Source organism: Benincasa hispida, chromosome 9 (assembly GCF_009727055.1).
Source record: "Benincasa hispida cultivar B227 chromosome 9, ASM972705v1, whole genome shotgun sequence".
NCBI classification, from domain to species: Eukaryota; Viridiplantae; Streptophyta; class Magnoliopsida; order Cucurbitales; family Cucurbitaceae; genus Benincasa; species Benincasa hispida.
The window spans coordinates 68,011,394-68,026,411 of record NC_052357.1 but is presented as its reverse complement, the minus strand read 5'-3'; the positions used below and the strand labels follow the sequence as shown (position 1 = coordinate 68,026,411).

Sequence of the window (15,018 nt, the reverse complement as noted above, 5' to 3'; positions counted from 1 at the left end):
TTGTTTCACCAACGAAGGCTCGACTGGACTTAGATTTATCGTTCGGAGGATGCCGCTTGCCATTTGGTAATCGACCATGTAATTTCCAGCATTGATCTTGTGTATGCCATGGTTTCTTACAATGTTCACAAATTGGAGGGATCTTTCCATTCTGTTTGTCATTCTCTGATCCAGATGACTTGACTCCAAATTGTACCATTCATAGCGCTGGTTCAATCTTCTTCCAATCTGACTTCTGAGCAAACTTCCATCAGGGACGGCATTGGTCTTTGTCCCAAAATTCGGCTCTGAACACCATCAAATTTCGAGTTTAAGCCAACTAGAAAATCATATACGCAGTCAGCTTCCTCAATCTTCGAATACTGAACCCCGTCGACTGGGCAACTCCAAACTATTTCCCGACATAGATCCATTTCTTGCCACAATAGTGATAATTTATTGAAATAGGATGTTACATCAAGAGTCCCTTGCTTGCACTCATGCACCTGTTTTCTCAATGTATAAAGGCGTGAAGCATTCTACCTCTTCGAATATAGTTTCTGGACAGCTTCCCAGATTTCCCGAGCCAATGCTGAGTAAAGAAGTGGCTTCCCGATCTGGGGTTCCACACTGTTTATTAAAATTGGGTGGAGAGAATCCTCCCTCTTCCATATACGTTCCTGAGGATTCCCAGGGTTCGGTCTGGGTATCTTCCCGGTTAGATATCCGAACTTGTGTCGTCCCTCAAGAACCATTCTTACAGATTGTGACCAAGAAAAATAGTTCTGGCCATTAAGTTTTTCGCAAATAGAAATTCCTGCAGAATTACCCATAGAACCAGACATAATGTTTACGAAAGGTAAAGTAGGGTAAGCAGTTACCAAAGTTTCTGAACATAACGAAACTCCCGGATATGTATCTGGTTGAAAATCAATTGACGGATTGGCCATGGATCTAACGGCTACCCCAAGCGCAGAAATCTTCTGGTGCAAATTTGCCAGTTGCTGTTGAAACCCAACAGTCCCACTAAAACCCGCTATAGGTTTGTTTTTGCACATAGACCCCTGAAAATATGGTTTCTGCTGGCATGGGAAGAGAAGCTTGAGGAGCTGGCTAACCAGAGGGCAGAATGTGGGAAAAAAGGGATTGCTGTAATGGGTTTGGCTGGACTGGCTGGTTCTAAAGCATCATAGTTTAATTTACGTATGTTGGAGAAATTTGGGGAGAATTTTTTTCCTTGAATAATGATAAGGAAATGTTGGAGTTGAATAACCTGAATTCTTTTCTTTATCTTCCCAATCTGTCTTTCCATCTTCCAAAGCAGCCGAATCCCAGACCCTTTCCTGATCACAAATATGAACTAAGGAGTGATTATGAAGAGAGTTAGAGGCTGCCGGAATTCCCTGTTGCAAAAATTCTTATTACTATCCAAGGAGTATTGATGGGCATTAAATGAGAACGGTTGAACTCTTCTAGCAATTAATTTGTGCATTCCTTAACCAAAACGTCATTTTCAAAGAGGAAGCCTTGAGAGCGTCAACCAAATTAATATCTGGAGAGAGAAAAACGGCATCATCTTCAACAAACCCAATTCACCTTCCACTGCTGCTGACTCTTCGATTTCTTCTCCAAAATTTGAGGCTTTCTCAACAACTTTTCCTTCATCCAAGGAAGGAGCATTGGTTGCAACACACGATTTATTAAATGGTGAGAGAAAGGCAGCATCACCCTCAAACTTTTCAGCTTCTACACCTAACGGTTCTTCAATTTTCTCAACAAAACCTATGGAGGCCTCAACAACTTTCTCTTTCTCGAAGAATGATGCATTGAGCACATCATTTCTATTATTCACATCAAAACTAAAGTCTGACGATTCCTCTTCCATTCCTTGAACAAAATTTGCTTTTTCCTCTTCCAAATCTTGAGAAAACTTGCCTTTTCACCTTCCTCTATAAGAAAATTATCTGTTTCTTCATCTTTCACATAAAGAGATAAATCCGGTTGATTAATGTTGCTTACCTTCTACAACAGACTCTTCATTTTTTCCTCATATCTGGCACGGGCAATTGAGGTTAAAATTCCTCTTCTTCACTACCAACACTTGCCGTGGAATCATCCCCGGAATCAATTGGAGAACAACTTTTTGGAGGAGAATTGCAAGGAGTGCACCAATTGGACTGAAGAATTTGCAAACTTCAATGTTGACTGAGAAAACACCAAAGAAGGCTTCACCGAATTTGAAGAGCGCAATTTTTTAGAAGCAATACCCAAAACTTAGAACCTTCACATATCTAATTTCTAATGCATCATAATTTGTCTTACGATTCTTGGGGAAATTTCCTTGTAGGAATCTTAATGATATGGGAATTGTTGAGTGGATTTCTCTTTCATATCTTCTATCTTTTGCACATTACACATTCACAATGATTCTTGGTCTTGGCCTCTTGATCCATCCAATAATTTTACAGTCAAATCTCTCATGGTTGTATTAGTGAACAACCATTATCGTCCTACCAGCTCTCTTTATAAGGTCATTTGGCCATATTCCCATCCCAAGAAGATCCAAAAAGAATTATGGGAGCTTAGACTTGGTGCTACTAACACTGCAGGTACACTCCAGAGACGTATGCCTTATATCTTGCTTTCACCTTGTTGGTGATTTATGTACTCAGCTCGCTCAGAAGATCTGGGTCATCTTTTTCTTCATTGTTCCTTTCCTTCACGTTACAGAGTGGTTATTCTAGATGCTTTTGGTTGGTCTTCAATGTTTCTGAACTCACCCTATCAGTTTCTTGACTATATACTCTTCGTGGGAAGAAGACGACTCGATGACTTGTCTTTAATTGAGTGTCTTTTTGGTTCCTCTAGTTGAACGAAATGGGGGACACTTTCAGGATTCTTTATCCCCCCATTAATAGTTTTATAGATTTAATTTTGTCTCTTTTTATTTCTTCAATGAAAACTTTTGTTTCCTTTTAAAAGAATAAAAGATTATTCAAGGGCATGAAAATGGAAAAATGGAATTCCTTTAAGTTCGTGTTGAGTCCTAAAGGTTTGAGCAGAAGCTCGATAGGGGCAAGTTTTTCATGTTAAATCTGTTTGCGCCTCTATAACAAAAGGGCATCAGGTGATCCCTCTATGATGTTTTTTAGAAGCCAAAGGTGTTAAATCTGTTTGCGCCTCTATAACAAAAGGGCATCAGGTGATCCCTCTATGATGTTTTTTAGAAGCCAAAGGTCCCCAAGAAATGTGTTATTTTTTAAGAACATCCAAGATTCAATCCAACCACACATTCCAAAGCATCTTCCTAGTAGCATGTCTCCATAAAATTTCATTTGCTTTAAAAACAACAGTTCCTCTTTTCAAATAAAAATCACCTCATTTGGGAAAACGATGTTCCTTTATTTTACTAAAAGAAAGTCTCCACTAAATATCACAGAGATGTTTTGGTATTTCGAATGTAACATCAAACTATACCAATAATTGCAAATTTAAAGAATGTAGAACAAGTATCAGTGACCATAACATATGTCATAAAAATTTGCAAAAGAATTCAACATACTTTCTCAGACTGCATAAGAAGGAAAGTTGCTGTTTCTTCTAATTGTTGCCAGCCACCCTTCACAGACCATATGCAATGCAAAAGAACAACAGAAAACAGTTTCCTTATAGAACGCTGCTCATTTATTTTATCGTCAACTTGATCTAATGACCCAACTTTGTACTGCTGCAAAGCAGCAAGCTTTACAGAAGCTGTCAACCAAGCATTCCACCCATATTCCTATTGCCACAATTTAGTAAATATTGAGATAAAAGGAAAAGTTTAATAACTTTACATCAATAGTTTAGCTGATATTACCATAAAAGCTTCAATATTCGAAGAATTCGTGTCAAGAAGATCAAGAAGATCTGTGATTATTTTTAGTCTGGCAGAAATATCCTCACAGCTACATAAGAACCGGAAAATAAGAACTAAACTCTGTGGAACAGCAAAGTGAGATCCAGGAGATTTGTTTTTTTGTCCATCAGACTGATTTTGTTTCTGCAATACCTATAAGACATTGAAATGTTTAAGAAAATCTTGGAATGCAACAAACAACTTCATTCAAATAAATATGTCGCATGGTCACCTGTTTGGGGCTTGCACCCCCTAGAAGAACATCAAACAATGCAGCACATAAATTGTCTGTTGGTGGAAACCTAAACAACCTATCAGATATAGCTGAGAATAGCGGTTGCATCCTCAAACCATTTTTCTTATGGCTATCTTGAACAGATTTAGCTTTTCCACCTGGGAGATTGAAAAATCTAAGTCCTTTCTTCTCGGAAGGAAGATCAACCAAAAGTCTACCAAGAAACTGCAAGCTAAGCAATCTGATAGGTTCAAATTCCCTACAAACAAACACATAAGAAAATAAGTTTCTCTGCTGTGGTAGAATGAGAGTAAATTAGGATATCTTGGTTAAATCCTTAATTGATTAGAACTAAGTTTCTTGATTGATTAGAAGTATGATTAGTTCCCTTTGTTTATTAGAATTAGGATTTGTTTCTTTGATTAATTAGGATAAGGATTAGTTTGCTTTCCAATTCTCTATAAATAGAGAGACTATCTTCGTGTATGGGCAATTTTTTATTCATAATAAAGACTTTGATTTTATTATTGGAGATTTCTCTCCTTTTATCTCTTAGGCTACATTTATTTGGTATTAGAGCAGCCGTCTGGGCCAACGTCGGCTGCCGCCTATGGAAGATTGGAAAACTCTTGGTGACATCGATCGCAAGCTATGCTCGTTGTTGAACAGTCCACATCTATATAGGGGGAACCCTTCAAATTATAGGAAAGAAAGAAGATACTAAATTCTTTTTTTCAAGATTTTGCAAGAATGGACTATTACCGATCGAGGAAAACGCTTAACAAAAAATATAGCAGCTGGTATAGGCAAGAAAGTTAAATTTACCCCCAAAAGCAGTGTTGAAATTTTGACTTAAGTGATTTAAAAGAAAAATTCCAATATAATAACTTTGCCCATGTTCGATTTTCTCAAAGAACCTATCATTACCCACATTCGATATTTGATTATAGTGATTCTAGCGATTCCGATGAAGATTCTAATGTTGTTTGAAATAGAATAACAAAGAGCCAAACGATCCCATCAAACTAGTTTCTCAAGAAATCAGCGTAAGAATTGGGAGTTGGATGATTGAGAAAATGATTCAAAGTGAAAAAAATTATTATGACCAACATCGAATAACACCCATAAATCATTCCAACACCAATATGGAGGTCGAAAAATTTTCAAGAAAACAGAAATATTCAAATAAGAGCACCTATCAAGAAGACTTTTGGAAGGGAATGGATGAAATTTGGGGATTTCTCTCTTTTTATCTCTTAGGCTACATCGAGGGTAATCACATCCATCGCTTCCCTATCGGAAAGAGTACGATAGAACCCAAAGGAAAATGAATAAGAGCTCCCTCCACACGAGAAAATCAGTCACAAAATTATTTTTAAAAGAAGACAAATGATAAAAGTTGGGGAAATAACCCACAAAGAAGTCTTTCCCCCACCCAAAGGTCTTCCCAAAAATACGTCTCTCCCTTCGCCTACCACACACCGAACCCAAAGAACAAAAGCATGGAGCTCTTTTGAAATATCTTTCCAAAGATTCCGGTAAGTGCATTTAATCCCTTTAGCCAGCCACTCGAAACGACGAGACCATGTTTACTAGCAATAATCCTATGCCATAGAGAATTGGGCTCAGAGGAAAAGCGTCATGGCCATTCGGCTTAAAGGGCTTTGTTAGGAGTCCTAAGGTTCCCAATTTCTAAGCCCCCCAAGGAAACTGGTTTTTCAATGACCTCCCAACTAATAAGGTGCGAGCCTTTTTCCTTTTCCTTCATCAATCCCTTCTCAAAGAAAGTCTCGCATCATTCTCTCCAAATGCTTGCACACCTCACCTAGAGCTTTAAAGAGAGAGAAGAAATGAACCGGCATACCACTCAAGCCTGATCTAATCAGAGTAAGATGATCCGTTTTGGAAAAAAAACTCTTTTTCCAAGCAGCCAACCTACTACAAACTTTGTCCATCACAAGGTCCCAAAAGGAAACACGATTCGAATTAGTCCCAAGAGGAAGGCCTAGATAAGAAGAGGTAAGGTTCCCGACATTGCAACCAATCCATTGCGCCCACCTGTTAATCTTATCCCCCTCGCTATTGATGCCCAAAATGCAATGCTTTCTCCTATCTTCAAACCCAACATCTCCTCAAAGAAGGCAAAAACGTTCTTTATCCTTACCCGCCACAAAGAAGTCGATTAACTTAGCATCAACAAACTTACTCGCCATTCTGCTGAGCACATCCACAACCAGGAGAATAAGGAAAGGAGAAAGTGGATCTCCCTACCTCACACCTCTCGATGTCGTCACTTTACCTTTTGGACTCCCATTGATGAGAAAGGAGTAGCTCACATTCCTCAGGCAACCCCATATCCACATTCGCCACTTATAACCATAACCTTTCCTTTCTAAAACCTTGTCCAGTGTTTTTAAATGCCCAAGGCGCCTTAAGGCGCAATGGCCCTCTGGAGCCTAAGCGCAAGGCACACAATTACTATTTTTTAAAAATAATTGAAAAGCCCTAAAGAGCAAGGCTTTGATCCTTAGGGCTTCACAAAAGGCGCGCGCCAAAGGCGTGCCTTATTTTGTGAGCCTCGCTTTTCCAAGGCGAGGCGCCAGACCTGCACCTTGAGCCTAGGCACGCGCCCGAGAGGGCTTTTTAAAACACTGACTTTGTCCAAGAAATTCCAATCTGCATGGTCATATGCATTTTCAAAATCAATCTTAAACAGTACCCCTTCCTTGTTTCTAGCTCTATAATCCTCTATCACCTCTTTGGCTATAAGGGTTTGGTCCAAAATTTGCCTCCCTGCCACAAAAACCCCTTGCACTTCCGAAATAGTCAATAGAAGCACCCTTTTAATCCGATTCGCCAACACTTCTGCCAAAATTTTATACATACTTGTAATGAGGCTAATCAGTCTAAAGTCCTTAACTCTAGTCACAAACTCCTTCAAGATCAAACAAACATAGGTTTCCAACATAGAGTTATTTAAGATCCCCCTTTCTTAAAATTCCTGGAAAACTTTGACCAGATCCTCCTTCACAAGAGACCAATTCTCTTTATAAAATGCCATAATAGACCAATCCGGCCTAGAAGATTTCGAACTATCGCTTCCAAAAACGACCGTTTTAATCTCCTCAATGGTACAAGGCTCAGACAATCTGTCATTATCCTCCTCAAAGATGGGTTCCAATCAATCCCTTGGACAAAAGGTTTAGGTGAAACCTTCGAACCATACAAATTGGAGAAAAAATTAATAACTTCCTCTTCAATCTTCTTCTCCTCCTTTATCACCTCCCTAGAATCAATGACCAAGGGGCCAATTCTATATCTATTCTTCCAACCACTCGCCACTCGGTAGAAAAGTGAGGAGTTGCAATCCCTTTCCCTGGCCCAATAGAGAGATTGCTCTCTTAAGGGCTGCATGTTTCCTTCCTAACCACTTTCGCAAAAAGGCCTTAAAGGGAATCCTTTTCCGCTTTCATGGACTCATCCAAGAGACCTTCCAACTCCAAATCATCAAAAACCTTAATCTTAGGCAGTAACTCATGTTTCTGAACTTTAATGTCACCAAATACCTCTCTGTTCCACTTTCTTAGCTTTCCTTGCAATGCCCTCAACTTGCCCATCAATTTATAACCCTCTCAATACCCCACCACTGACTCCTGCCAACTTGAAATCTGGGACTTAAATGAGGGGTGTTGCAACCACATGTTCTCAAAACGAAAAGGGCAAGGCCCCTAGTTCTAACACTCAACGTAAAAAATAATAGGCCAATGATCCGACGTGACTCTCGGCCCCACCACCTACCGATACTCCCCGAACAGCTGAATCTAATCCAAATATAACAAGACCCTGCCAATCCTACTTCTAGCTTTCCTATTCACCCAGGTGAACGATCCATTCAAAAGAGGATGAATAATCCAATGCCCTCCCCCAATAAACTCATTAAACAACCTCGTCGAACGACTACTTCTCCCAAAGGAGCTTTCTCAATTTGAGACTGAGTCATATTAAAGTCATCCACTAGGCACCATTTCAAGCCACAAAGACCAAAAAGATCCCCCAACTCGTTCAAGAATTGATTGCTGCCTCTAACTCTAGGAGGCCCGTACACTCCAATCACCCAAACATTCTCTCCATCTCTTCTCCTAAACGAAACCGATGGTGAAAAGACACCCTTAGTTACCTCTATGGCATCAAACGCGTGACTATTCCACATAAACAAAATACAACCGGACTTCCCTCCAGCATCAATGCTCTCCCATTCCACTCCTTGAAAATTCCATGAGCTACCAACAAGGTGGAGGTCCAAACCTCTCCACTTTGTCTTCATCAGCACCACAATATCAGGATTCTCTTGCCTCAGAACTTCCTTAATAATTTTTCTCTTATCCCGCCCCCTCACCCCTCTCACATTCCACGATATGATTTTCAACATTGAGACCAGGAGACACCTACTTCCTTGGAAGCCTTTTTCCGTTTGTAGTTTACCGAACTCTCAAGCTTTCATAACTCCCTATCAACCTTGTTAATTCCCTCCCCGTTAGCTTTTCTTCCTCCCCCAATCTTCTTTTTAGAAGATGTTTCTTCCGCTTCCACTCTCTTAACTCCCACCGGCGCCAATAGCCCCAACCAATAGACCAACTTAAAAAAGGTTCCCCATGAGGCATTGGATACGGAACCAAAGGGGGTTAAAAAAGGAATAAGGTTTCCCTAGCAAAACCCCATACACCAAAGAGCTACCCATCGTCCCCATTCCTACAGCGTTTGATCGAGACCTCCTTCTCCTAAGAAGTAGACGGCATAAAAGGATAGGCACCCCCGACTTCTAGAAAATAGCTCGAAGAAGGAACAAAAAGAGGACAACCTTCTTTACCCCTCACGGTCAACTCATCAAACTCACCCTCAGCCAAAGGAAATAGGAACTCCCTCTCTGCCATTTTTTAAGACTCCCCCCTTTCCACTACCACACCAAAACCCACTGGAGGAATAAGACCCTTAGAAAGAGTTGGGAAACTTATCTGGTCAGTAGGCCCAGCCGCCATGATCGGCTAGAGCGACTAAGTAAGCTGCCCCGAGGGAAGACCCAGCTAAAGCCCCTTACAGGAAAGAGGATGCAAACTGAGCCCATCTTTAACTCCTTCGATAATCTGCAACCCTACTTGTTGCTCATCCAGAAGACTAGCAATGATTTCTCCACTGCTTTTGTGCACAAGAAAAGTTTGACGACCGTCTTCTAAGAGCACTTACCGGCGACGGACTACTATATGGAACAATGTCGGAGGAAAGAAATGAATCATTGACTTAATAACTCACAATAGACAGATCAGAGGGTTCGTAACCCATTTCACCCCAAATCGCCTCCAACTTAGCCTTCGGATCCTCCACCTCACCTGACATCAGCTTGGATTCGACAACCCCTAACACTTGGGCCTTACCTAGACAGATAAACAAATGGGATGATTTCTTTGAAAACTCGAGAGTATCAAGACAAATTCGGCCAATTTCTGACCACTTTCCACTCTTGTTTGAAGCTAGAGCTTTTGAATGGGGACCTTCTCCATTTAGACTTTGTAATAGTTGGTTGCTTAACAAGGATTGTTGTAGAATAATTGAAAGATCTCTAAATGTAGAAAGTCGACAAGGGTGGGCTGGTTTTGTTTTCTCAGCCAGACTAAGAAGCTTGAAGCAGGCCCTAAAAAGATGGTTAGCAGAAGAAGTAAAACGCCAGAAAGCTAATGAAGATGCACTGCTGGAAGAAATAAGAAGAAGAGATACGATTGTGGAAAGTCAAGAGGGTTTCTCAATAGAGGAAGATATAAGAATCTCCTTAAAAGCAGATTCTACTAGGAAACCTTCATATTTTCCTTTTTCGTGGAGTCCAGCTATGCACTCTTTCTCGTCCGCAAATTGGATGAATCATTTTAAAATTAGTGCACTCTTTCTAAATCTTTTGCAAACTTTTCCATTCAATATCTATGCTTAAATTAGAGTCCATTCATTTTACCAGTTTAATGCTTTCTTTGTGTTGTATTTTCTCTTTTGAACACATTATTTTTGGATTGGCCGGGTTGATTGTGTAGTTAGTATTTTATTTGGAATCTTGTATTTTGAGCATTAGTCTCTTTTCACCATTTCAATGAAAAGAGTCATTTTGTTTTCCCCAAAAAAGACGTAAAGAGCTTGCAAATAAAGGTTAAATCAATGAATCAGGCCGCCACTAAATACTGAAATCTGAATACTTCAAACCTTCCAAATAAAATCAATCACCAGGCAACTTTCAAAACCACCCACCACAAGGTAACTTGTTGCATAATCTTAAAAAAAAAAAAAAAAAAAAAGGAAGCATCCTTCATGAACAAATGAAACACCAAAATTCTGTGAGAGCTTGCAAACCAAAGCTGAAGATATGACAGAAGCCTCGCAAACCACTGGAAATTAGAAGGGCAGTGAAGACTCTTCCAAAGAACAATAGCAAAAACATTTGAAAGCCCATATGAAACTTATGAAAGAAGAGCCTATGTCTTAATCTCATATGTTTCAAGGCAACAAACATTGAGGAAAGAAGAAAAAAAAACGCTCACTTTCCAGCTCATTTGATCATAGGCTTGTTTCCATTTCAAAATATATATATATATTCTTCATTTGATCATTATTCACTCTTCCTGGTTCCTTAGGTTAGTTTTCTAAATTTTTCTTTCCCTTTCATTCTTTTGAAAGTCTCTACTTCCCAGCATTTTTCTTCTTTTCATGAATTGATGAAAAGTTCATATCTTGTCCCAAAAAGAATAAAATAAAACAAAATCTGCAACTCAAAAATAGAATATGTCTATTGAATTTAATATTGGAGCAATAATACCTCTGTAGAAGATTGACAAAAATTGGATAGCCACCGATGAAACTAACTTGGTCGTGGAAAGAAGCAAGAACTTTCTTTTGAGCTATAGCCCTTATAACCATATGTAAAACATCCTCGATGCATGTCACATCCTGGTTTCTTTCAAAAAAAGCAATAAGAGCTTTTATATCAGCTGCTACAATATTTTGCCTGCAAAGAAGAGTAATAGTGATGTGTAAAAGAAGTTACATAATCTTCCATGAGAACGTATCATTGAAACAATAAAGAGAACTTAATGCAAAAATTTTAAGAAAAATTGCATAACTCTTAAAGTAAGGCATTATAATTGTACCGAATGCTCATCTCCCCAAGGCTTAGTAAAAGAAGACGAATTTTCCTTATTTCATCCTTAGTAGGTCTTTCTCCAAGAACGCCAACAGGTGGATGCAGAGAAGTTTTGCTTCCAGAAGCAAATTTACAGTTAGCTTTGTCACAGTAAAACTTACAAATCATATCAAGAATAAGTGGAAGGCGGCAAAGATTCTTCAGCAGTCTGGGATCATTATCAAACTGCTGAATGAGAAACAAGTATAATTCACGCTGCACCTCATAAGCAGAATAGATCCAGATTGAGAGATTAAGAAATATGCTAGATATAGCATCTTGAATGAGAAGCTCAGAAAATCCTAAACAAATAGAAGAAAAACCATAAAGTCATGTAGTTAGTACCAATAGAAGAATCTGTTAAAATAAAAACTAGCAAACTAGCGAAGCAAGAAGAAGTTAAAATAAGAACAAGAAAACACATCAATTGTATACCACAGTTCGCAATGACATTGAAAAGATGTTTCAAGGCTGCAAGAGTTTCCATATTAAGTTGTAGGGGATTGACCGATTGCAGCAAAAATCCCAGAATGGAGAATCCAGAAAGGAGATGCATCTGGTGTTGATTTGGTAAATTCTCATCAAGGACAGAAGCAATAAGTTCAATAACTTCAGCTGTTAGACACTCTTTCGTACCAATTACATCCACATTCTGACCATTACTTTCACTTTCACTTTCATATCTGTCAGACTGAGAAATTAGAGGAAAAAGTACAGTGACACCCCCAACACAGTAGATAATCTTCTGTAGTAAGCGTCTTGAACATAACTCTGTGCCAACCATAGCAGTAGCTTCAAAAGAGTTCTTTTCCAAAATGAGATCTAATGTTGGTGAAACATTAAATAATGATTTTCCACTGCTTGCCTGAAAGGGTAAACCAAACTATTAGAACACCACTCTCTCGCTTCTTCTCATTTGAGTGTGTGGGTGGGTTGGGTGGGTGGGTGGGGGGGCATCCCTCAAACAGATAATTCTCTCTCCTTAAGCAAGAAGAGAAACCTGTGCATTAAGGCCGAAGATAATTTTTGATGCCAAACTCTCTTTAGCATTGAGAATTCCTCTAGGCAATTGATTCTCAGAGAAAGTAGCAATGTCATTGTCAAGAAATGAATACATATAGCTTGGTCCAAGAGAATGAATACCCTGCACTTGCTCAGAAGAAATAGCATCACTAAACAAATAAACAGGACCTATCTGACCAAGAAAAGGAAATGCAGCTTCAACAGATTCCTTAGTATCAACTTCTTCACTCAGAGACACATTGAACTTTGCTCCCACCGTGCAATTTGTTAGTGGTTCATTAACTTTAGCATATCTGTAACAGGAAACCACTATAATCAGTGTACCTTCTCTGAGGCGAATGATGACAACCTACAAAATATTTTCCAAAATTACAAGAAAACATGGAACGTTAACTGCAGGAATGAACGTCTAGAACCTGCATCTCTCAGAGGAAACAAGATCACCATCCACATAACACCGCAACAAGCTACCCCCAGAAAATGCTCTTCCAATACTATGGGTTATACAAAGAAAATGCCACTTCTTTCTGGATACATTAACATGTAGCCTGACACTCTGTCTCCTCAGATTGATAGACTGAAAAGGGAAGGGAATATCATTAGTCAATTTCAACTGGAAGCAAACCTGTAATATATACTTCATTAAAAGAAAAAAAATTAGAAATAAAAGCTTTACTTTCTTTTACTAGAGACAGAGAGAGAGAGAAATGGAAGTTCACTAATAAAAATGTACCACAATTAATAGGGTGTGCATGTGACTGGAGAACAATTCAAACGAGAATCTATACAAAGCTTTGCAAGACGCTGATTCTCAATGATAATGATAAGAGAAATAGGAAAAAGGACTGATTAAGTAGTCAAAATCCAGAGCAAGGCACTGTGATTATCAGGACCTTGGTTTTAGAAGGGGAATTAGGGACAGAGAATTTGACAGTTGGTTGGGCCTTATGTTTCAATGATTGACACTATTAGATCGGAGGATGAAATTGATAGAGCTTTATTGGTCCCTGGAAAGTTCTGGAGTTTCTGCATATTCGCCCTTCCATAAACTCATCGAAATAAGTCATAAGCTTAAAACCCCGTTGATTAAGTTGATTTGGAAGTTTAGTATCCCGAAGAAAGTTAAAATCTTCTTTTCAGTCTCGCCCATTATAGTCTTAATATTCATGAGAGAATGCAAAGGAAGTTTAGAAATATTTGCATGGCTCCTTTGGCATGCTTGTTATGACTCAAAGGAAAGGAATCCAGCAACCTCTTCCTTCCTTGTATCCTTTTATTTTTTTTTTTTCTCTTTCTCTCTCTCCCCACCCCAACCCCCTCCCTTTTTTTTATAAGAGACAACAAAAATATTACCCAAAAAGGCCTCAAAACAATCGATGAGAGACTCCCACCCAAGGAACTACTTACAAAGAGCTTGCCAATCCAGAAAAGTCAAGCATAAGGAATACTACAAAAGAATTTACTGTAGTTGTAACACCACCAAGAAGTGTTTAACTTAAAGCAATCCCAAAATAACTCAAAAGAGGAAGACTTACCTTGAAAAATTTTCCTATTCCTTTCCAACCAGGGCTCCATATATAAGCAAACCACCAAGTACTTCCAGCTTTGTTTTTCAGCTGCCACCCTATCAAAGATTCTTACAGCCAATCATCCACCTTATGGGGAATGCAGATTTGAATATAAACCCTGCCCCAAAGAGGGCTCTAGAAGCAAACCTCTTCCTTACTTGTAACCTTGCTAGAAGGGGATGGGAGCAACTCTTCAGAACTTTTGGCTTAAACATTTTTTATCCTAATGAGCTGGATAGTTGGCTCTTGGAAGCCCTCAAATGGTGGCACTTTAAAGACGACTAAAATTTAGTGGGGATGTGCAGCTCGGATTCTCTCTTCCCATCCGTGCATGAGAACACTACTACCACATATACTTAACTGTGAATTACTACCCTTTTGGTTCCTTTTGTAATGGTGTGACATACTTTTTTTTTTTTTGTGGGTTCCAAACCAACCTAAGTTTTTGTTATAATGTAAGTCTTCTTCTCATCCTAAGCAATTGGAAGACTCATTCGTCAGTTTTTGGGTGGGATTCTCTCTGTCCCCACCCCAGACTGTTCTTTTGTGACCCTCATTTTGCCCCTTTTCTAATATTGTTATCGTTTTCTAGCACCCCAACCCCCAACAGAAAAGAAAATAATAATAATTAAAAAATATAATTTAAAAAAGGAAAAAAAAAATCAACAGTGAATTTTAACAAAGATAAGAAATACACTCTTACTATGGAGAATTAGAAGATAGGCTCCATTGAGATTGGGAATAAATGAAGAATTGGTCAAAAAGTAGTGGAGGTTGGGAAGAAACTCAACTTAATAGCAATAAGCTCAGGAAGAGGAACAGGAGTAGTACTCCTTATTTTTGCTGCTCGACTAAAAAGCACGGATGCTTTAATTTGACTAGTGTGTTCGTGGCTGACATCCAACATTTGTTGAACACATATTGGATACTTGTTAGCACAATGGATGTGTTCAAAGTCAATCCAGGTTCAACATTGGTTAGACACGTATTGAATTGGTTAGACACGTATTGAAGACTTGACTTTGGATAAATTTGGAGATCAAAATACATCACTCATTTTCTTAAGCATGCAAATGCATAAACTTCTAATTTTGAATTTCTT

At 38.9% G+C, this 15,018-nt stretch overlaps 1 protein-coding gene across 5 annotated transcripts in view; it reads right to left on the bottom strand.

Moving 5' to 3' along the window:
* Nucleotides 1-3,517: 3,517 nt before the first annotated feature.
* The window catches only part of LOC120085565 (BEACH domain-containing protein B-like), a 52,482-nt gene continuing 40,981 nt past the window's right edge, over nt 3,518-15,018 (bottom strand). For all 5 annotated transcript variants that reach the window (XM_039041603.1, XM_039041602.1, XM_039041605.1 and 2 more), the window contains exons 19-26: nt 12,765-12,925; nt 12,326-12,641; nt 11,761-12,190; nt 11,294-11,627; nt 10,963-11,151; nt 4,110-4,371; nt 3,839-4,030; nt 3,518-3,760 (exon numbers count right to left, since the gene is read on the bottom strand). In XM_039041603.1, coding sequence (XP_038897531.1) covers nt 3,533-3,760; nt 3,839-4,030; nt 4,110-4,371; nt 10,963-11,151; nt 11,294-11,627; nt 11,761-12,190; nt 12,326-12,641; nt 12,765-12,925 — 2,112 coding nt within the window. In that variant the 3' untranslated portion in view covers nt 3,518-3,532. The remainder of the gene's footprint in view (nt 3,761-3,838; nt 4,031-4,109; nt 4,372-10,962; nt 11,152-11,293; nt 11,628-11,760; nt 12,191-12,325; nt 12,642-12,764; nt 12,926-15,018) is intronic.